The following is a 25,128-nucleotide window of genomic DNA, read 5'->3' as shown; positions in this document are numbered from 1 at the left end:
AATAAATAAACCCTCAATATGGTTTAAACAAGGACAATATATATGATAGACAGCAATACAAGAAATTCTAAAAATATATCAAATTATTAATCAAGATTTGACTCTGACGCAACACACTAAAGGTATCGTTTACCGTTGGAAGAGATATCACATTCGATTTATATGTGCAGGTTAGTTGTATCACAAAACATTCTACTATGTAAAAAAAACCATATATATATACATATATATATATATATATATTGAAGCCTAAAACATACGGAGATATCACCATTTCTTTTCAAGAAACCATAACATTGATAACTGTTGACAGCTTAGTATAAAAAACTAGAAATGTCGCTACGGCGACTGGTATGCCTCCGCCATAATGCATGGTTCTCCTAGTAGGTCTATAGTAAAATGTTTTGACAATGTGTGATGACAGTTTCACACAATTGGCAAAATATTAAAATGACAGGTTTGCCACAAATGTGCTGAATGTTCACCTTCCTGGAACTAGGTTCAATTGGATGAATGATTAAAACGTCAGAGTGCAGGTATTTGGGGAACTGATGATTTTTACTTGACTTTTGACCCTTTTATAAGTTTATGCATTGAGTAATTTTCAAGGTATTGAGAAAAAGTTAATTTCAGTATCAAATGGTAAAATAGCATTATCTAAACCTGGCCTTTGACCTTTGACCTCACAGTTCCAAAGAGAATCACTGTCAGGTAGAACATGCATAAATATGTAAGTTTCACGATGATACCTTGAGTTACTTTCGAGATATGGAGGAAAAAGTGCAATTAAGCACTTTCACTTGACCTTTGACCTTTTGACTTTTGACCCTTTGGCGAAAACTTCCCACAGAATATATATTTGGTAATACATGCATACATCAAGTTAAAAATCAAACCTTCAGGCATTGCATAAATATTAGTAGTGATATTTTGAGGAGTTGCCCTTGACCTTTGACCCCCACCTGACCTTTGACCCATGACCCCCAACTTTCCTAGATAATCACTGCCCATCGGTACAAGCATATATATACTAAGTTCCATGAAGATACCTTCAGCCATTTGCGAGATATGGAGAAAAATATGAAATTTCAACCTTTTTTTCACAAAATAACCTGTGACCTTTGACCTTTGACCCCATGACCCTAAAATCCAAATAAAGTATTATCCCCCAGGATATACCCTCATACCAAGTTTGATGTAAAACCACCACACGGTTCTTGAGATATCGACAAAAACAAAACGGGACGGACGTCGGGACGGACGTCCGGACGTACGTACGTACGGACGGACGGACGACCCGAAAACATAATGCCTCCGGCCACTTCGTAGGCGGAGGCATAAAAGCATATCAGAACAATCTACTTTGAAATAATAACGATCAGCGTCACCTGAGCTACCACTTGGTATGAAAAGTTAGTTTGCAGGCACAAACTCTTGTTTGTCAAAAAAAGTCTGCGCGCACTAAGACTACTACACGCACCACTGGCACTGCTGCAAGCGTCAGTGCCAGTGGTGCGTGTAGTAGTCTTGGCGCGTGCAGACTCTCTTTACGACCAACAAGGTCTTGTCACAGCTAAAGTGGAAATTTTTACATAGTAAGTTTTCAAGTTTGAGACATTATAACTCCTGAACCGCAAATGGTACTGACCCCTAATTTTCTCCAAATATTAATTATATGTTAAGCAAAATTCTTAAAAACGTTTCAAGATAATCCTTCAGTCTTTTTGTGATTTATGCTGAATCAAGCATTTTCATGATTTTCCTTTTTTCAGAAAAATATCAAAAAATGAGTGTTTTTCCTTTATATCACCAGTCAATTATCACAATTGCCCACAAAAATGGTATCAACTTGTAGGAAATTTTATTCTCTTTCATATGACATCACATTTGTTGAAATCTGATGTTTCTATCAAATTCTATCTTTCAAATAGCAAATTCAGTAAATATGGCGGCCATCTTGGACGCCATTTTGGATTTGGAGGCTTTCGCAACAAATTTTTTAAGGTAGACCAGTGGAATGTTGTTTGTTACAATAAAAATTTGAAAATAGGCATGGTCTACTTAGTTTGTAGAGAGAGTGGAACTCACTTGTTAAGTAAGCAAGTTTTTAGGGTTTGGGCCTCCGGTTATTATGACATTTATCAATTTCGGGAGCTGCGTCTGGCGGCCATGTTGGATTTTCGCAATAAAAAAGAAACTGATTTTAATTTTAATTCACTGAATCTTATTCCTCTTCCATTTATCATCAAATAGAGGTTAAAAAAAACCCATCCCAAGACAAATCTTAACCATAGAAGGCACTTTTTAGGTCCTCTGGCGGCCATTTTGGATTTTTGGCGGCCATCTTGGATTCGGGGCAGATTTCAAGATGGCGCAGAAGCTTATTTTGTTAATTATGGTCTAAAGTACCAGAATCAAGTGAGAAAACCTTGACAGGAAAAAAAGGCAGTTTTTGCCTGGCTCTGCCCTGTCTATGATCATGTCATCATCTAACAATTTTAGATTGAGTGTGTGCACAAAAAAGAAAAAAAAATGACAATTAAATTTTTCTGCCATAATAATGTAAAACATATTCCCAGCTGAATAACCTCAGAATAGTGCTAAGTCAGATTTGTACAGTGTATATTATTAGGATTTGAGGGTAGGACATAAATCTATGCATTTGAACGAAATAACTGGAAATTTTAAGACCTTGTGCACAAGCTATAAGTATGTTGCAAGTTGTGAGGGGATGACAACAACTAACTCATTTCCATATTCATATTGACTGTCGATGAGAAGTGTTTTTCGAAACTGAGCAAAACTTCAAAATTCCCTCACTTCCTGAAGTTTTATCTGATTTCAAATTTTCACTGTTACCGGTATGCTTATAAATGTGTACTCTTTCTTATCAGTGAATTCAAAAAGTAAAATCTAACAAGCTAAGCAACCAAAATCAAGTGTATTTACAGGACCACCATCCTCCCTATATCAAGAGATATCTTCATCATTGGTGTCTTTACAATCATGTTGTACATGACCATTTCAAGACAAAACCCCTACACAAAGACTGAAAGGGGAGTCTACCCTCAAAATTGTTGGTGTGAAAATTTGTTTGTGTGATTAGAAGCACAGAAATGAGAGGAACAGGACAGTAAAAGTTTGAGCAGATTCTGAGCAAGACTAAGAAACAACAGTGCTATACTGTTACACAAATTTTGAGTTGTTACCTGAACCATCAGATGTGGGGCCCCAATGTCTGTATATAGGGCCCACATATTCATCTTTCACGCATGCATTTGACTGTACATGTGTACATTATATGTAGCTTTACAGATGCAAGCTTTGGTAAACATGCACACACGCACCGCGTGCGCGCACACACACACACACACACACATATACAACTTGTATATACAGGTTCTGTCACAGCTGCTTTCAATCAAAGTTCAAATCCATGCCATATTCACTGTGGCTCTACTTCAATATCAGAGAAAAATTACACAAACAGAATGGCAAGTCTTTCATTAAAATGAGACAAAGTGAGATGCAGTTAATGGATTTTCTCAATGAACACTGATCTTGGCTGCATGACAGTGGCGATCGAATCCAGAAGGGGCGCACTGGACGCATGCAATCTCTTTACTTTTGTTAAAACAGAAGAAATAAAAAGAAAATATAGGGGGCTCACGAACCCCCCCCCCCCTTAATTTTGTCAAGGTGCCTCCCCTTTACAGAATTCCTGGATCTGCCCCTGCATGATGATAATGATGGCTTTGTTTCATGCAAAAATGTGAAACTTTAAAATTACAAAAATCTTTTTGTCTGATTTTTGTGAAACTTCTATGAATTTATTTTCATACTTTTCATAAATAGGTTGCACTGATCAGAAACATGTCACTCCACCCAACCACTCAACAGTCTGCACTCCAAAGTTACAAACGAGTAACAGTGGCTTTATGTGTGTTGGAAAAATTGTCAGAAGGATGGCATGTTTGAGATTGGTTGTGAACACTAACACTATTATGTGTAGCTACGACAGAAACAGAATAACTGACAAGAGAAAGTCATTTAGATATATTTAAATATAGATAGATACAGATATATCTGGGCATGCCAATTATTGTTTCAACGGTATAAATCAAATTTTGCTGTCAAATTTGGTATACTGTAAAAGTGGTTTCTTTTGCGGTGGTTTTATATTCGCGCTTTTCGCGCTTTGAGGTTGAACCGCGAATTTAACATCACACGAAAATATTTCGAACTCGTCGCTTGTTACAACACTATCATTACCGACCGCGAATTTAAGCAAACACAAAAAGTCGGCACCGATGGAAACCGCGAAAGTTTCTGTACGCGAAAGAAACCACTTTTACAGTAAAAGCTTGTCTTCATAGCATGCATATAAGTACATACATGTACATAAGTTTAAAGTCCGAGTTTGTAGGTGGCTTACAATGTTTTAATTTACACTATGATGGGCAGGCCCAGGTATTGAATCTCCCGTGTAATAGAGATGACTCGATTTCTGACCTCTTTTAATGAAGACAGTTGCTTAATCTAACAAGGAAAAGTAGAAATTACGCGGTGCGTAATATATGTCCCTGCCAGAAGTAGCATTTTGTAGCAAAATGTACAATATAGGTCAAAAATCAAGGTCAAAGAAGTCGAAGGTAAAAAGTTTGTGCAGAAGTTTTGAAGCCCTCACCTAATGCCATCACATAAAGCAAACAGAATCGAAATTGGGTTAGAAATGGCAAAGGAGTAGCACTTTGTAGCAAAATGTACAATACAGGACAAAAATCAAGGTCAAAGGTCAGAGAAGTCAAAGGTCAAAATTCTGTGTAGAAGTTTGGAAGCCCTCACCTAGTGCCATCTCACATAAAGCAAACGGAATCGAAATTGGGTTAAAAATGGCGAAGGAGTAGCATTTTGTAGCAAAATGTACAATATAGGTCAAAAATCAAGGTCAAAGGTCAAAGAAGTCAAAGGTTAAAATTCTGTGTAGAAATTTGAAGCCCTCACCTAGTACCATCACATAATGCAAACAGAATCGAAATCGGGTTAGAAATGGCGAAGGAGTAGCATTTTGTAGCAAAATGTACAATATAGGTCAAAGGTCAAAGGTCACAACTGAAATTCTGTGTAGAAGTTTCAAAGCTCCCATGTAGTGTTATCATATAAAGCAAACAATCAAAATTGGCTCATAAATGACAGAGAAGTAGCAAATTGAACATTTTGATCACACACGGACGCATACACATACACACGGATGGACACACAGACACACACACGTACGGAGCCCGTTTCATAGTCCCCTAGTGCTCGAACTCGTTCGGCGGGGACAACAAAGGATATGTGGATACAATCACATTGTCCTGACTAATCAGTAGATACTGTATGGTATGTAAATGCATTACTTCCTCCCAGCATCATTATAAAAATCATTATCAATAAAACACAACAGAAAAATCTACCCGAGGCAACAGGGGTGCGCAGACAGTGGGGTGGGGGGGATGCATCCCCCAGCTCACAAAGTGGACGATGACATGTGCAGTCATGTTGTTTGTTTTGTTTAGTTTTTTTAAAGAGTGGTCAAAAACATCAACATTCTTATCATTATTTTCGACTTAAAATTCGACTTATGAGAGATTAAAATCAATAAATTAGTATAAAGAGAAGGGACTTGAAAGGACCTACCACTTACTATAGGCAATTATTCAACTTACATTGTATACTGTATTTCAAAAGTCATCTGATATGGCATTTCGTAGACAACTGTAGGAAAGCTAACATGGTTACTTGCTAGACTGTAACAACCCTTTGATAACACAAGGAATTCATTTGTGCATGAAGTTTCACTTGATTCATACTTCCTCTGAAATTAGATAATAGTAGTATCTGCATGATTCTGCTGAAGAATTTGATTTTACACTTCCTCCAGAGCTAGGGGAAAAAAATATAACGATACAATTCAATGCGATTTAATATTTGGCCACTTGTTCTCCTTTTTTTCTTTTTTTTTTAAACGGGCAAAACATGAAAATTTCTTTGTATGCAATGCCACCAAATTGTGACAGGGATTGTTACCAGGTACTTACAAAGAGATGATAGGGTACCATGTCAGATGACATGTAATCTAATGAGTTGTACATCATTTCTCTCCAATATTATGTCTACACGTTGTAAGTCCTGGTTAACAAAGGACATTACTTATCAATTTTTCATCACTTTCTAACTAGTGGGCTTTTGAACTTGTCAGTTACACTAAATCATGGCATTCATTTGTTGTTGTTTCTAAATAGAAACAGAAAACTACAGAAATGCAAGCTAACAATTTCCTCTGTATCATGCAAAGTAACAATAGAAACTGTAAAAATATTTATAGAAGGGAAAATGTTGGATGCGAAGGTCTTTCAAAGCTGATTTTCAATGATTTAAATTATCTTTTGTTGCTAAATAATGAATAGTCTCTACACAAAATCATTTTTGTGACAGGATAATCAGCAATAAACAGTAGAATTCTATCATGTGCATTATTACGTACAGCACATATGGATGTTTCCACATCAGTTTTTTTTTTCTTCTTTAAATTAATTATAGATTATTACAAGAGTACATTCGACAGTACCATAAATTGGGTGAGTGAGAATAGTGATGTGCTGGCAATAATGCAATGCATCTTAAAGGTAGAAGACATAGAAAAGCACCAAGGTCCACTATACGACATGTTTACTGCATGGGTAATAATTTAATACTTGTACTTCAATATTCAATTTGTAAAGCATGCAATCAATAAATATTAACTAGAATTTAAATATCACTGAAGGTGATTAATACCCCCGCCCCTAGTGTTGCTTTATAGTATGTGATATGAGGGCAATGACGTTAGTACCAAGTTTGTGCACTTGTCAAATTGGAAACAGAATAATTTTAGTTTACTGTGCAATTACAGAGTTGACACTGAGTTCCACAAGGTTTGGGTAAAAAGTATGGTTACCATGGCAATGCACTGTCTGATACAAACACAAGGGACATGTTGCATAACTACACTTAAAGACCATCATACACACCAAATTTGACCTTCATAGCTTGGTTTATTTTGATACAAAAATGAGTGGTTACCATGGCAACACATTTTCCTTAAACTAACACATTGGTGTCTTGCAAAACTACACTTCTAGATCATGATACATATTAAATTTGACTTTAATCGCTTGAATGATGAAAAAGTTATTCGATCTGCAAGGTTTTGGTAAAATTGTGGTTACCATGGCAACGGTTTGTGTGACAAACACAAAAATCATGTGTTCCACATCTATACCTCAGGGCCATAATGCCTATCAAATTTGGTTTCAATTGCTTGAAAACTAAGAAGTTCACTCCACAGGATTTAAAAAAAAAAATGCAGTTATCATGGCAGCACATCGTCCAATACAAATACAAAGGACATTTTGCAAAACTACACTTAAAGAGCATCATGCACACCAAATTTGACCTGCATAGATTAAATGGTTCAATTTGACACAAAAATGAGTGGTTACCATGGCAACACATTTTTTCTTATATTAACACATTGGTGTCTTGCATAACTCATCTTGCATAACTACACCTCCCGATCATCATACATACTAAATGTGACATTAATTGCTTGATGTGGAAGTTATTCAATCCACAAGGTTTTGGTAAAATTATGGTTACCATGGCAACGCTTTGTCCGACAAACACAAAAATTATGTGTTCCACATCTATGCCTCAAGGCCATAATGCCTACCAAATTTGATTTCAATTGCTTCAAAACTGTGGAAGTTGTTCAACTCCACAAGATTTCGAAGAAAACATGCGGTTACCATGGCAATGCTTTGTCAACTACAAACACAAAGAGTGTCTTGCATAACTACACCTATAGATCATCATAGATACCAATTTTGAAATTGATTGCTTAAATACTATGGAAGTTATTCAATCCACAAGGTTTTGGTGAAATTATGATTACCATGGCAACGCATTGTCCGACAAACACAAAAAACATGTCTTGCACATCTATACCTCAATATCATCATTTACCCTAAGTTTCATTTCAAAATTGCTTCAAAACTGTAGGAGTTCGCGACGCAAGATTTTGCAACAGACCGACCGACCGACCGCCCGACCAACATCACAGTGATTCCTATATACCCCCTTCAAACTGTGTGTGGCGGGGGTATAATAATGCATAGTTAACAATAATGATGATAAGAGTTGAAGTGTCAAGTCGGCATATTCAAAATGTTTCTTACATTGACCACTGTGAACTGGCTTTGACTTGTTTCATCTGACAATTCTGTATAATCTAACAAAGACTTTACAGTACATTGTATTTTGGGGGCTTCATCAGCTCTTAAATCATGACTGAGACTGAATCCTGTGTCTTGAACGCCCAGAACCATCCCCATTACTTGCTGCCTCAGTGCTGGTTGAAGTCTCGACCTCTCTGGGACAACTGGCTGCAAAATCTGAGTTTCTGGATCCATAGTTACCGTCAGAAACTGTAATGCACAAATACACAACATAGGGTACAATTGTGATGGAAGATAATGGTTCACAGTTGGTATTCTTCTTGAGAATTTCAAACATTACTCTACAGATGTTAGGAATTAAAGCATCTTTACGGGGCTAGGCAGGTCTATAATAGCAATAGCAATACCATCAGCAAATAGGAACTGAATCATATCATAGCACTTTCAAAAGTCATAATAGTCCCCCCCCCCCCCCTACAAATTTGAAACTGCAGTTATCAATGTACTAACTCATAGTACACAGGAAACTCAATATAATGAACGCTGCTATAACAAGGAAAAGTAGAAATTACGCGGTGCGTAATATATGTCCCCGCCGGAAGTAGCATTTTGTAGCAAAATGTACAATATAGGTCAAAAATCAAGGTCAAAGGTCAAAGAAGTCAAGGGTCAAAATTCTGTGTAGAAGTTTTGAAGCCCTCACCTAGTGCCATCACATAAAGCAAACGGAATTGAATCGGGTTAGAAATGGCGAAGGAGTAGCATTTTGTAGCAAAATGTACAATACAGGTCAAAAATCAAGGTCAAAGGTCTCAAAGGTCAAAATTCTGTGTAGAAGTCTTGAAGCCCTCACCTAGTGCCATCACATAAAGCAAACGGAATCGAAATCAGGTTAGAAATGGCGAAGGAGTAGCATTTTGTAGCAAAATGTACAATATAGGTCAAAAATCAAGGTTAAAGGTCAAAGAAGTCAAAGGTCAAAGTTCTGTGTACAAGTTTTGAAGCCCTCACCTAGTGCCATCACATAAAGCAAATGGAATTGAAATCGGGTTAGAAATGGCGAAGAAGTAGCATTTTGTAGCAAAATGTACAATATAGGTCAAAGGTCAAGGTCAAAGGTCACAACTGAAATTCTGTGTAGAAATTTCAAAGCTCCCATGTAGTGCTGTCATATAAAGAAAACAGAATCAAAACTGGCTCATAAATGACAGAGAAATTGCAAAATGAACATTTTGATCACACACATACACACATACACACGGACACACACACGTACGGAGCCCGTTTCATAGTCCCCTGCTCGAACTCGTTCGGGTGGGACAACAAAATATGATAATCAGGTATTACAAGGAAACATTTGTGGTTAATCAAATTTTGACATTTGTGGTTGATGTGTTATGACATTTATGGTAATTATGACATTAGTGGATGATTTTTACATTTGTGGGCTCTACAGGGTTTCAGCCCTCTGGGGGCTCCAAGGGGGAGCGTGGTGCCCCCAAGGGGGAGCGTGGTGCCCATTTGAACAAATCAAAACCCTATCCCCCTAGGGATGCTACCTGCCAAGTTTGGTGAAAGTTCATCATGGGGTGTTTAAAAAGACTGTACATTTTAGGCCCCTATTTAGACCCTGTAATCTCACTGTAATCTCACCCAAGCAAGCTCACGCATAGTATCCTGATAGTATAGTATAGTATAGTATAGTATAGCATGGTTGTTTCTTCCAAGCTCATCCTTGTCAGGGCTGACAAGGGTATACACACTGGCAAGATCCCTGTATACCAAGTTTCACAAAGATAACTTAAGCCACTTCCAAGATATGGAGGGAAAAAAATTTAGCACTTTCACTTCACCTTTTACCTTTGGACTTTGACTCAACAGCCTAAACTTTCCCTGGAGAATCTTTATCTGGTAATACATGTATATAAGCTAAGTTTCATAAAATACTAGGTGTTACAAAAAGACATTTCCCATTTTTGATCCTTAACTCTTTATGTGCCATGGTGTAAACCCCCTACTGTGTGCCACATTATTCAGAAACAGTGCTCAACATTAGTCATGCTTTGGGAAAACATTGTTTTTCAAATCTATATAACTTTCATAGATTTTTGTTACCCTGGGCATGTACAGTGAGCAAAGTTGTAGAGAAAAAGCCAAGCATTGCTTTGATGTAAATTGTATGAGAAATCTATTATTGTTTTTCTTTCAAATGACCAGCAGCAACATCATTGTAGAGGCATGACTTTTGCACACAAAACAGTGACAGAAACTTAAGATTTACTCGCAAATCCAGTTGGGCACTCCGCTCGATAGTCATTCACCACATAAAATGCAAGCTACATGTGACAAGAATGAAATCGCGAGAAATGCTTTCATTGTACTGTTGCATTTGGAGATTTATCGATCCATTTGGGCTGGTTTGTGCGTTTGAGCCGTCAACTGAGTTGGGAGTGCTTACGTGGCACATAAAGAGTTAATAGGAAATGAGCAATAGCTGAACAGTGTACAATTTTTTTGGAGATGATTTAATAATGAAAGCATAAATCGGTTTCATTAAATTCAAGATTTATTTTTAAGTTAGAGTTCAGAGTTTACTCTATTTTCAACCCTCTGTACAAAACTTCAACTTTGCACAGGGGTCAATTGGTGTGTTTGGGAGTGTGTGGTTAACATCCGGACAATTGTCCTGAACAATGGCCTGGGTTTGAATGCTCTATTACAGTACATATTCATGAGAAATTCAACTATCACTGCTAGTCTTTATTCATCCTGAAATGTGGTGTATGCAAACACATGAAAGCATGTCCTTACTTTTTCTTTTTTTTTTTTCATGTGCATGCATTTTACCCTTTACTAAGAATTCAGACTAGCAGTGCCCAGGGAATCCATCATGAATTACATGTATTAATAAAACAATCATGTGCCTCGGAGCAAGAGACCAGAAGCCTAGTCAGCACAGCTCTGAAAAGGTGGTATTCGTGGTATTCCTTGTCTATTGTTCAGGGTCATTGCAAGCACACACTCACATACACATCATTAGTTCCTGTGTAAAGTTCAATTTTGCATAGAGGGTTCAGATTTGACCAAAATCTGAACTGAACTTTAAGAACTTAATGAATTTAATGAAACTGATTCATGCTTTCATATTCAAATCACCTCAAACTAAGTTGTACACCATTAAGCTATTACTCACATCAATGACAGTGTTATTTGATATATATGCTAATTTTTAACTATTAAAGATCAAAGTGGGAAATGTTTTTTGTAACACCTAGTACCTTTACATGCATTGCAGAGACATGGGTAAAAGAGTGAAATTTTAAGAATTTGACATTGACCTTTGAACTTTGACCTTGAGCACCCAAAGAGAGAAAAGCACAACTTTGTCCACTCATACATATATGTCAGGTTTCATTTGGATACCTGAAACAATTTTTAAGTTATGCTGTACACACAATTGATCATGGACAGATGGAAAAGCCGAAAAAATAACACTTTCAGCGACACTTTGTGGAGGAGGCATGGAACAAACTGTGATATTATGGTACCTGTGGTATGCTGTCTTGGTTGCTGTTACTGTTGGAAATGGCATGGCAATATATTATCAAGAAGCCATCTTACTCACACTTGTGATACACTGTACTTACTAAATGGAAATGGGTCCTTTGGTGGTTCCAACCTCTGATCTCTTTCCTGCTCCAGCATCTTGCTGTAACCCTTGGCTGTCTCCACCCCACAGAAACCCCAGGATGCCATCACAATGACCTTCAGGAAGATGTTCTAAAGAGCAAGAACTACAAAATCAGTTGGACTTGCCTCACTCCTTAAAATGACAGAGAATAGCACATAATAGATCCAGAGCTTGGGACACAAATGATACATCATTTTTTCTCTCTCTCTTAATGCAAAATCATTCTTCTTTAATACAGTAAACCTTGTGTAAGTCTTTAATGCATGGGACTGCAAAGTATCTGTCAACTTAATATGCATTTAAGATCACTTACATTGGTTGAAAAAATGTCCATTAACACCAGAGACTCCAACCCCAAGCACCTTCTGATCTGGAGATTCTCCCGCCTGAAACCCCTAGCAAACGGGAGACTCCAACTTGATGTGTGCGAAGCGCGAAGTTCCTAGGGTTCTAGATGCTCTCTTGTGCTATCTAAGGCTTATTTTTTCAACATACGATAGAAATAAGTAAGAAATCCCTTCCAACGGGAGACAAAGAGCAAGGGCGGGAGAAATTAAATCTCAAACGGGAGAACGGGAGATTTTGCAAAAATGGGTTTTCGGCGGGAGATCTCCCGTCGAAAACGGGTGAGTTGGAGTCTCTGTAACACAGTATAAGTGCCCTATACATTGAGAGGTATCTTCAGTCATGTTCAGTTGTTGACAAACACGTACAGTTCTATGATGATATGACATTATCTGCTGATGTTTTATCTTGAAATTACTGTTCTTGGATTTTCTCTGCCCTATAATGCTATGGTCACACCTTTGCATATTTGGCTTGCGTTTTGTTGTATATTGCCTGAATGCATACATATATTATATATGTGACCGTGCACCTCAAAACGAACATAAAGTCGCACACACTGATTTTGTGTGAGGACTGAAAATAAGTGAAATGGGTCAACCTAGCCGAACTTGACTTTTTCATATTTTCTGAAAGAGCGGGTCTTCTTTTACATTATGCTAAAATTTGGTATCACAAAACGGGCAGGAAAGTGTGTTTTTTAGCAGTTTATTTCGAACATTTTTGGTAGAATAGTGTGATTAGGTGTGTCTTTAGAATCCCTTTTTCATTTCTGAAAAACCTTGTCCACACTCTTCACTTTCAACTCTAATAACTTTTGAAAGAATAATGCTACTGCTTTGAAAGTTGGCATTAATTATGGACAGAATGTGTTAATGAGGCATGCTTAATTTCAGTTTAATCTAATAATCCCTTCATTGTTGTTACTCTGGTGGTTTACTTCCTGTTTTTTGTCCCATTCATCGCACAGCCAGCACGGTTTGGTAAAGATTAAGCGCTTGAATAGACACTGTACTTCAGAGCCTCTTTTCTCAGTTCACACTTTTCCTGAGTTTGTGCTTTCTTTCCAATATTTAGATAGGTTAGGAGAGTCCATTTGATTTGAGTTATACATCATTAAAGCTTAAAGTCTGCTCTTTCAAAATATGGTCTTAACTAAAAATTCATGTCTGGTGACTTTTTGTTTGTTTTGAGGTGCAGGGTCACATATGCAGTCATACCTACTAAAGGGCAATGAAATGTGCTCCACACATGCTCACTATGCAGATGAGCGCAAAGGCCTCCACTTATGGCTCGCTAATTTCAAAACTAATGCAAGCAAATGCGAGGCCAAACCACCTATGTTTGCCAAAAATTTTAGACATCTGCAAGAATTCTGGAAAAACTCTCATGTCACCTGCAATTTGTCACTGTGTAGCACGCTATTTTCATACTGTGGATTACTGGGAGTGATAAAACACTGGTTGAGCAGCTAACGGTGAGTTGTGATTGGTCTGTTGGCCCCCAAACAGTGTTATTAAGAGTGATTTCAAAACTTGTTTTATACTTTATGTACATTTTTTAAAATACATTTTATTTGCCAATGACACAAGGATATTTTTGTCTCATGATGATATGGATTCTTTACAAGAGGTTTTTAATAAGGAATTGCAATATGTTACAAGTTGGCTACGAATGAATAATCATTAATTAATATATCAAAAACTAATTTTATGATATTCACAAAGAAAAATTGTAGCATAGACACTGTATCTATTAACATGTGTGGTTCTCAAATCATGCAGGCTTCTTCACTTAAATTTCTTAGAGTTTTTGTAGACAATAAGTTGAATTGGTCTCATCATATCAATTATGTTTCTAATAAGTTATCAAAAAATATTGGCGTAATGTATAAACTCAATTAGTTTTCTACTCAAGTATGTTTTGAAATCAATTTATAATGCTATAATTTTACCTTATTTGTGTTATGGAATAACTATTTGGGGTAATTCTCATGAATGTCACATTCAAAGACTTTTAGTACTTCAAAAACATGCAATACAAATTATTTCCCATGCCTCTCATCTTGCACATACCCAACCACTTTTTTTATCCCTGAAAATATTGCAATTGAATGATATGTATAAATATCAAGTGGGGATTTTCATGTATTCAAGTAAGAATCTTTTATTACCAAAAATTCTCTTGGAATTTTTCACATACAATAGTCAAATTCATAATCACAATACACGAACCGCGAGTGATTTTCACCTACCTTTATCTCTTACATCTTTTTATCAATGATCTATTCTTTACAGTGGTCCTATTCTGTGGAATTCTCTCCCCTTTGTAATATGCAATGCTAACTCTTTGAATACATTTAAATCTGGTGATAAAAATAATTCTCCTCAATAACTACATCCAAACTCATGTAAGTTAAGAGCATCTTAGTCAGTTTTTATCCTTTATGTTATGAGACATCAGGAATTTTGATATTTGTCATTGTATGTTGATTGTCATGTCTTAGTCTTGTCCTGTTCTTTTGTTAATTGCTTCGAACACATTGGTAACAGAAATTTAACAAATGTTTTTAGGTCACTCGAAAATAGGGGACATTTCCTTTCTGGCTGCTGCCTATCATAGCATATCTTTTTACACTGTTTAATTGATATGTTTGTAATTGTTTTACAATGTTGTTGTATGTGTTTGTTTGTTTTTTAATATCTTTCCTTTGGTGAAATAAAGAAACTGAAACTTGAAACATACTTTATCTTACTACAAAGATATTTTAATAATTTTGTCATAATTACATTCTACACCCTAAAAATTAATCAAAGGATTTAAATCATTATAAATTTGTATCAAATTGATAAGTGCATTTGTCATTGTATCACTTGTACTCACTCAGCAAATTTCATTGTAAAAAACTCATCTCTGGTAGCATGAACAAAAATTACAGGACTGCAGATTTGCCTATAATAAACCTCTGTACAAAATTTGAACAAAATCTAAATGTGGCTGGTAGAGCGCACACAATAGCAGATCCTCAGAAATCAACCTTTTTGTGTATAAAGATGGAACAAGCAAGGGGGCTAGAACTAGAAGTTATAAGTAGAGCTTTACATTTTGTAATAAAACACCTCCATACTTAAGTAACATTTTTTAAATCCATCATTAAACTTGGTCAGGGTTGTGCACAAAAATGTGACACAGCAGTGTACATGTAACACTGCTGAATCAAAAATATCCTGCGGTACAATGTATAAGTTAAGGGGGAATCAACGAAAACCAAACAAACTGACATTCAGATGGGTTTTGACAATGATGACTATCAGTACAAGTAGAGCTTACCTGAATTATAGGTACTGGCAAGAGAAAATCATTCACAGCTAGAGCTAAACCTCCAATGACCAAGCCGAGGAAGAAGCCCTTCACAGTCCGCATACGTTTAGCTGCTCGAAAGGGACAAAGGTTATTAGTCAGAGTTATGTGAGAGTGATGTGGGACTCTCATCCTTTCTTCAACAGCCATGACATATCTATATAACATTTAAAGTCATCGTAACAAGCATTATATTGCTCAAAATTATATGATAATGGGTGTCATAGCAAAGGAAATAATGCCTCCGGCCACTTCGTTAGCGGAGGCATAACAAAGTCTACTGAAACAGGTTAACAACACCATCTACAGTAGACCTCGCTAAGTCGACATCGCATAAGTCGACAACTCGCCTAAGTCGACACGATAAAAAAGTCCCAATTTTTGCCTTTGTTATTCATTGAAAATTTCTTCGTCTTAGTCGACATTTATAAGTCCACAACTCGCGTAAGTCGTCCTGATTTTTGAGCCAAATGAGCTAAAATACGTGTTAATTCCCTCGTCTAAGTCAACATAATTTTTTCGCTCAAAATATTATTGCCATTCTCTGAAAAAGAATTGTTTTCCCGCTCCGATTCGCAGCATTTCTACTCGGTAATTCGCTAGTGTACGGCGCGGTAGCGTTCGCGCCACGCGTCCATTGTCTTGTCTGCCAGACTAGAAAGGGCATACACTCATTTACTTTTACATTGGAGAATTACATGTGGTACCAAAAGTAGTTCACTCTCCCCCTTTTCTCCTTGTCGTTATTCTCAAAACGCACAAATTTTGTAAACCTATAGGTCCTAGTAGAGAATCATTATCAGAACATAAAATATTATCCGAGTATTCTTACGTTGATTTTTCCGATGCGATATTAGAAACCTGGGCCCATTTTTAGAAAATCAATTAAAATGCAACTACATGTAATTAAATGCAACTAAAAATCAAATGTAGGTGTATCAAATCACGTGCAACATTGCACATAAACGCAAGTGCATTGCTGAAAAGGCTTGCCGTTTGATAATCATAATTATGAAACTGGAAAATAGTTGTACGAACCTGAAACTTAACTGCGTTTAAACGCAAAGTTCTCTAAAAATCAAATGAAGTCCATCAAATCACGCGCAACGCTGTACCTTGGTAAACTCAATTGCATTTCAAGGCAATTCTAAAAATCAAATGCAAGTCCATCAAATCACAAACAACGCTGTATTAAAAACGCAAGAGCGTTGCAGAAAAGACTTGCGGTTTTTGTACGAAACTAGACATTGCGTTTAAACGCATAAAAATCTATTTGGAAATGCGTTATTGTTGAAAAGACTTGCATTATTTTTTATTTCGTAGTGGAACTTTTGCCATGACTGAACTTAGTCTGCATTAGCAGGGGAAAGACATCGCAACATTTACATGTTTCAAACTACCGAAACGCGTGCTGCTTCACGAAATGTCAATGAAAATATAGTACTTTAGCAAAGCACTGTTACAGTTTGCTATGCTTAAGGATTAAATCTCAGACCAAAGTTGAATTAGTCAGACATTGGGAAGAGATTTGTTTTTACGAAGGTTAGTAATCCGAAAGATGTCGTTTTCGGATTAACAAACTTTTTCTTCTTCTTTTTATTTCAGACTGGCCCGCGCCGTACAGAGCGGTAATGTTGCGAATCGGAGCGCAAGAACAATTCATTTTCAGAGTATGGCAATAGAAATTTAAGCAAAACAAATACATGTATGGCGATTTAGGGAAAGAAAATCACACATCATATTTCAACTCGGTCGGCACTGAAAAGTTATCTCGACAGAATCATACGAATTCACACGCATATCTTCGCAGCAACGCATTTGAATTTAAATCGCAAAGTTGCATGCAATTTGGGGAATATGCGTTTGATTTTTCAAATCAAATTTAAAACGTACAGTGTCTAGAAACGGGCCCAGGTTTCCTATACCGCTCTCTCAAAATCTCTCTAGAGATTTGGGAATTGAGCATTGTCGTTACTAATCCGCGCAAGATTTATGGATGAACTGAAACATAATTGTTGTTAATGTCAGTAGGTATGTTTTGGTGGCAAAAGGAGTAAGATTTGTGCAGCGATCCGCATCGTGATCTCACTCTGTATAGGGAAAATTAGTTTTTATTCATAAGTCAACAGGTTGAAGTGTTATGTTGACTTACGCGAGGTTGACTGTATTTCAAACTCTTTATGCCATGCAGTAAGCAGGAGTAAAAACTGACTGATATACCAGTACTCTAAGCTTTTATGCTCAGGAGCACCTGTCCATGGTGAAACAAAGTTAGTGACATCATTCAACAGACTCAAATCAAACCTCTACACAATATTTGGGGCACAGTCCATGTAAGTTCTGCATTGCATTTCTTGTCTAAGCCTCTCTATGGTGAACCAACAGAATGTCCGATTCTGACATTGATGTACATTTACACTTTTGAGCTTGATGTTGAGCATTCCAGCAGTGAAGACAGTGACAGTGACACTGATAACTTATGAAGCACTCCGAGAGCGCCGACCTCTGCCAAGCAGCTCATTTCCACCAATGATCTTGTTCTTCCACAGAGATCAGTGATTTCCACCCATATGTATGCATGCAGAAAATTGCCAGAATTCCCAATAAAGAAGCCTTTTGTTACGTCATACAACCCTCAGATGCGCAGCATGCCTGGCAGTAGAGCACGCACTTTAGTGCGCATATGAAAAACCAAACTAGAAATGTCGCTATGGCGACTGATATGCCTCCGCCATTATGTATGATTCTCCTAATAGGTCTATAATACCTGTACATGTGGACAATGTGTGATTACATTTTCACAAAATTGGCAAAATATTAAAATGACATGTTTGTCACAAATGTATCGAATGTTCACCTTCCTTGACCTATGTTTAATTGGATGAATAGGAGAGCATGTATTTGGGGATTTAAGAACTTTAACTTCGACTTTGACCCTTTCATAAGTTTACGCAATTGAGTAATTTTCAGGGTATGGAGTAAAAGTGCAATTTCTGTCTTGAACAGTAAATTGTTATCATTTTCATCTGGCCTTTGATTCATAAGAGAATCACTGTCAGGCAGAACATACATAAATATGTACTAAGTTTAAAGATAACTTGAGCCACTTCCGATATACGGAGAAAGAAGTAAGTTCAACACTTTCACTTGATCTTTGACCTTTTGACCTTTGACCTTCTTGGCAAAAAAAAAAGAAAAAATCCCAGAGAATATCTAGTGGGTTATACATGCATACATCAAGTTTAAAGAAATAATCCTGCTGGCATTGCATAAACATAAGGAAAATAGTAAAATTTTGAAGTATTACCCTTGACCTTTGACCCCTGACCTTTGACCCCACGAACCCCAAATTCCCTAGATAACCACTGCCAGTCAGTACATGCATATATACTTTGTTCCATAAAGATACCTTGAACAATTTCCAAGATAGAGAGAAAAAAGTGAAATGCTAACATTTTACTTGACCTTTTGACCTTTGACGTTTTGACCTCATGACCCAAACTTTTACCAGAGAATCTTAATTGGGTAATACATGTATATACTAAGTTCCAAGAAAATATCTTCAGGCATTGCAGAGATATGGGGGAAATAGTGAAATTTTAAGCATTTGACCTTGACTTTTTGACCTTTGACCTTGAGCATGTGCACCCAAAAGTTGATAGGCACAACTTCAACCCCTAATACACATGTATACATGCCAAGTTTCATTAGGATACCTCAAAAGGTTTTGATAGTTACCTTGTCCACAAAATTCATTACGGACGGACGGAAGGACGGACGGAAGGACGGACGGACGGACAACCCGAAAACATAATGCCTCCGGCACCACTACGTGGCGGAGGCATAAAAATGGGCAGCTTGAACTCCCAAGTTCATTGACCCTACCTGCCAAAATACTGAAAATCCTTCATAAAATCCATAAGAAATTCCAGATCATTACCAAAATTTAATTATCTGTTCCTTGTGTCATTTTCAATCTTTCCTGCAAGTTTCATCCAAATCCATTCACAACTTTTTGAGTTATTTTGCACACGGACAAACAAACGGTAACAAGAACATAACCTCCTCCCTTGGCAGAGGTAATAATGGTGGTGAAGTCAGGGAGATAGAAGAGGAGAAGAAGCAGGCAGAGATGGGTTTGATCGCATGTCTGAAGTGACAGGGCAACTTTAGGCCTATGTGGAAGATCAAACAAACTGGAAATGTCGCTATGGCGACTGGTATGCCTCCGCCAAAATGCATAGTTCTCTGAATAGGTCTATAGCACAATGTCTTGACAATGTGTGATGACAGTTTCACATAACTGGCAAAATATATTAATATGACAGGTTTGTCACAATGCACTGAGTGTTCACTTTCCTTGAACTAGGTTATTTGGATGAATGGCTATACTGTATAAGAGTGCAGGTATTTGGGGATATGAGGATTTGTACCCAACTTTTGACCCTTTTATAAGTTTGAAGAAGAAGTGAAATTTTGCACTTTCACTTGACCTTTGACCTTTTGGCAAGACTCTTCCAAGAGAATCTGTATTGGACAATACATTGTACATGCATACACGAAGTTTCAAGAAAAAATCCTGCAGGCATTGGGTGATTTCAAGTTCGGTGCTAGTGCTAGTGCTATCTCAGCACTGGCACCGTCAATAAAAATGGACTTGAAATCACGTCGGTGTTGGGAGTTACATAACCTCAAAATTATGACGTATTTCCGGTTGCTGGTGCTGGGTTCGGTGTTGAATGTCATCTGCTGAACTGAGCTCGGCCGTTTGTGTTAGCGATTTACGTGCTTTTTCCCCATTGACTAACACTAGCCCCTAGGGATAATCATTTTCGTCATTTCAAGTTCGGTGCTGGTGTTAGCGTTGCCATGCAGACCCGCATTCACTCCTATAATAGATGCATGTGAAAGCCTATGCTAATACAGCGGTCACCCACTAAACGTACATGAACACTGCAGACATGGCTACATAAATTTGAGCCTGGGAGCAAGATTAAGATAGTTGTGTATTTAAGAAGGGATGAAATTTGAAGCATTTTAATGTGTTTTCCTCATTATGAGTCTAAAACTAAGCAGTCATGGCTGCATCTTTTAATATTTGACTGTAATCACACACGCTAATTTTTTTCGTCGCACAATTCCTGCGGACTGCGCGGTGGTGTTCATGCTATAACCGGGGGGCCAAAAGCTGAAAACAGAGGTCGAGTTGCACTCTCTCTACAAACTAAGTAGACCATGCTTATTTTCAAGTTTTTATTGTAACAAACAACATTCCACTGGTCTACCTCAAAAAATTTGTTGCGAAAGCCTCCAAATCCAAGATGACGTCCAAGATGGCCGCCATATTCACTGAATTTGTTATTTGAAAGATAGAATTTGATAGAAACATCAAATTTCAACAAATGTGATGTCATATGAAAGAGAATAAAATTTTCTACAAGTTGATACCATTTTTGTGGGTTATTGTGATAACTGGATTGAGATTTTAAGGAAAAAACACTCATTTTTTGATATTTTTCTGAAAAAAGGAAAATCATGAAAATGCTTGATTCAGCATAAATCAGAGAAAGACTGAAGGATTATCTTGAAACATCTCAAGAATTTTGTTTGACACATAACTAATATTTGGAGAAAATTAGGGGTCAGTACCATTTTTGGTTCAGGAGTTATAATGTCTCAAACTTAAAAACTCACTACGTAAGAATGGCCATTTTAGTTGTGACCAAGACCTTGTTGGTCATAAAAAAGTCTGCGCGCGCCAAGACTACTACACGCACCACTGGCACTGGCGCTGGTAGCAGCGCCAGTAGTGCGTGTAGTAGTCTTGGCAAATGCAGACTTTATCTTTGACAAACAAGGGTTTGTGCCTGCAAACTAACTTTTCATATCAAGTGGTAGCTCAGGTGATACTGATCGCTATTATTTCAAAGTAGATTATTCTGAAGCAGATGAGATGAAGCAAACAAAATTTCAAATAGAGGTAATAGCTTGAAACTGGGCACCAATCTTGTTATAGATAGTTTAAGACACAATTTAGATCAACCGCTCAAAAAAAAAATCAAGATGACAGCCATCAAAGTTGACATAGATCTAGTGTATTGCGCCAAAGTAAATGTATTATTTCGATTTTGATACAATTTTGTCTGTTGTGATATCTTAAACCGTCTTAGGTTTTTATGGACACATTTTTAAAAGCAGTGATATTCTACTCTCTGAAAAAGAAAAAACAAATCGAGTGGAAGTTTTTACTTTTGATGTGAGGAGTGAATAACAGAAAACGGTGAATTTAGAGTGAAATTGGAGTGACTTTTGAGTGAAAATGTTCATTTTCACTCATTTTAGAGTGACCTTAGGCAGGGCTCCACACTAACTTTTATTTTTGGTGGCCCAAAGGCAAATATCTGACCTTTTTTGGTGGCCCGATCAGGCCACCAAATTCTTCATTTCTGACATTTTGGTGGCCCAACATGCGTTTTTGGTGGCCCCGGGCCACCGGACCAACGTTAGTGTCGAGCACTGCCTTTGAATAGGGATCACTCGTCACTCTTCGAGTGATCCCCGAGGTCACTCTAAAATGAATGAAAATGAATATTTTCACTCTCGAGTGATCCTGATATCTAATATGGGGAAAGCATCTACCAATGGCATAATTTCAGATCAATTGTGACACTATAACCCACATGAAGTCAGCCCCAAAACAATGTAAGAAAAATCTGATAACAGTAAATACAGTTTCAGCATGCTTATTTGTAAATGTGAATATACAGCACGAGTAATCAATTTGGAAAATTGTATTCGAACAATATACTGAAAAGTAATTTCGCACAACACATTTAAGAGCAAAGTAGAGAAATTGCCGCCATGTCAGATTTTTTTTTTTTTTTTTTTGGGGGGGGAGGGGGGTTCGGATCAGAATGGCTTTCAAGGACATCTACGGATCAGACATTATTACACATATACTATCATCATTCACGTTTCTACAACAGCAGAGTAACATACAAGTAAAAAAGCATATAGTATCTTTGATACAGAAGCATTTCTTTTTTTATCAAAGATTGGGCCTTACCCAAACACTGGAATGAGCTCCACCCCCCCCCCCCCAAAAAAAAAAAGACCCTTAATATGGTTTACACTAGTACAATATCGTTCGGATGTATAGAAACATGTAATAGACAGAAAGATAAGAAGATTAAAAATATATATCAAATTATAAGTTATAAGTTGAGATTTAACTTTGACGCAACACACTTAAGGTATTTTTTTGCCATTGGGAGAGATATCACATTCGATTTATATGTGCAGGTTAGTTGTATTACAAAACATTCTACTATGTAAAAAAATCATAATAAAGCCTAAAACATACGGAGATATCACCATTTCTTTTCAAGAAACCATAACCATGATAACTGTTAACAATTTAGTATTTGAATTTGAATTTGAATTTGAATTTGAATTATATAAAAAACAAGAGACCCGCGGGTCTAGCGCTCACCTGAGTATCGCAAGTTCACCTTTCACGCAGTCACTAATCTAAATTATTCACAGCTCTACCAAAATTTGACGAGGCATTCTCAAGTGGAAGATGAAAATGTACAATAAGGGCCCAATTTTTTCAAGATTCCTTAATTTGGGGGAATTGGGGCCCCCTGGGGCCCTCTGGGTGGGGCATGGTGCCCAGTTTGATAAATTGAGATCCTGACCACCTAGGGATGCTACCTGCCAAGTTTGACAAAAATCCATCATGAGGTTTTCAGGAAGAAGATGAAAATGTACAATTCAGGCCTCCATTTGGACCCTTCCAACCACCCCCCCCCCCCCACCCCCAAGAGGGGCACCCCTGGATCTCCTATGAACAAACTTGAAACTACAGTCATTACTGTACTCACTCATAGTATTATCTCAGCTCTATAACTTCTGATTCTAGAGAAGATTTTTAAAGATTCCTTCATTTGGGGGGTTTGGGCCCCCTGGGGGCCCCCTGGGCGGGGCATGGTGCCCATTTTAACAAATTGAGATCCTAACCCCCTAGGGATGCTACCTGCCAAGTTTGGTGAAAATGGGTCATGGGGTTCTCAAGAAGAAGATAAAAATGTACAATTTAGGCCCCATTAGGACCCCTCCTCACCCCCACCCCCCCCCCCCCTGGGTCCAAAGGGGGGCACCCTTGATTCTGCCATGAACAAACTTGAAACTACAGTCATCAATGTGCTAACTCATAGTATTAACCTAGCTCTATCACTTCTGGTTCTAGAGAAGAAGATTTTTGCGGATTCCTTAATTTTGGGGGGTTTGGGCCCCCTGGGGGCCCCCTGGGTGGGTCATGGTGCCCATTTTAACAAATGGAGTTCCTAACCCCCTAGGGATGCTACCTGCCAAGTTTGGTGAAAATGGGTCATGGAGTTCTCAAGAAGAAGATGAAAATGTACAATTTAGGCCCCATTAGAACCCTTCCCCACCCCCCTCCCCTGGGTCCCAAGGGGGGCACCCCTGATTTTGCCATGAACAAACTTGAAACTACAGTCATCAATGTACTAACTCATATTATTAACTTAGCTCTATCACTTCTGGTTCTAGAGAAGAAGATTTTTACAGATTCCTTAATTTTTGGGGGTTTGGGCCCCCCTGGGGGCCCCCTGGGTGGGGCATGGTGCCCATTTTAACAAATTGAGTTCCTAACCCCCTAGGGATGCTACCTGCCAAGTTTGATGAAAATCGGTCTTGGGGTTTTCAAGAAGAAGATGAAAATGTAAAAAGTTTACGCACGACGCACGACGGACGACGGACGACGGACGACGGACGACGGACGACGCACGACGCACGACGCACGACGCACGACGCACGACGGACGCCGGACGAAGGGCGATCGCAATAGCTCACTTGAGCCTTTGGCTCAGGTGAGCTAAAAAACCATTCTTATCAGATCTATTTAGTACATCTAACAATATTTAGCATTAAATATACTGATTTAAGTTTGTACATTAGTTGTTCTATCCCTAACTCACAGTTTAGAACTAGTTTGAGGAGTTAATTAAAGCTGGCTTTTCGTTTTACGTGCACTAATGGTAAATAATGCCTTGAAAGAGAACGTCGATTAATTACCGCCATCTTGAATTTTATGTTGATACTGTTTTTATCGCTAATTATTACACATTGGAAAAATTTGTGCCAAATTCCAAGCTCCTATCTCTTTTTGGAAAATACTTTCTGTTCAATCTTATCTGCCTCAGAACAATCTACTATAATGAAATGCTACAGTAATAGCGACCAGCGTCACCTACCACTTGGCATGAAAAGTTAGTTTGCATGCAGGTACTTGCAAGTCACTAGACCATTACAGTATTATATGTGACCATCAGGTAAACACATTGTATGCAAAATTTATAATGCATGAATATATTTTTTTCAAGTTTTAGATGTTAACTTGTCAACAGTGTATGATATTGCCTGTAATTCCAGAAATATGAATTATGTCTC

At 37.6% G+C, this 25,128-nt stretch overlaps 1 protein-coding gene across 1 annotated transcript; it reads right to left on the bottom strand.

Annotated features, from left to right (window-relative positions):
• Positions 1 to 8,119: 8,119 nt before the first annotated feature.
• Positions 8,120 to 15,769, bottom strand: LOC139714232 (uncharacterized). The gene is made up of 3 exons (XM_071625948.1): positions 15,625 to 15,769; positions 11,906 to 12,038; positions 8,120 to 8,507 (listed from the first exon to the last, which is right to left on the bottom strand). Exons 1-3 carry the CDS (start codon positions 15,715 to 15,717, stop codon positions 8,365 to 8,367), a joined length of 369 nt encoding a protein of 122 aa, XP_071482049.1. The 5' UTR covers positions 15,718 to 15,769; the 3' UTR covers positions 8,120 to 8,364.
• Between the last annotated feature and the right edge of the window lie 9,359 nt (positions 15,770 to 25,128).

The sequence above is a fragment of the Diadema antillarum genome, unplaced genomic scaffold, assembly GCF_040938485.1.
Source record: "Diadema antillarum isolate AM-2024a unplaced genomic scaffold, OU_Dant_1.0 seq00002199_RagTag, whole genome shotgun sequence".
NCBI lineage: Eukaryota > Metazoa > Echinodermata > Echinoidea > Diadematoida > Diadematidae > Diadema > Diadema antillarum.
The sequence above is the reverse complement of the archived record's forward strand: the minus strand, read 5'-3'. Positions and strand labels throughout refer to the sequence as shown.

Bases quoted from the DNA above. Each gene is read 5' to 3' on its own strand.
- LOC139714232 (XM_071625948.1), bottom strand. From the start codon at position 15,717: ATGCGGACTGTGAAGGGCTTCTTCCTCGGCTTGGTCATTGGAGGTTTA. The intron at 12,039-15,624 runs GTAAGCTCTACT...CTTGCTCTTTAG, and splicing joins TGCCAGTACCTATAATTCAG to AACATCTTCCTGAAGGTCAT. The intron at 8,508-11,905 runs GTAAGTACAGTG...TGTGCATTACAG, and splicing joins AAAGGACCCATTTCCATTTA to TTTCTGACGGTAACTATGGA.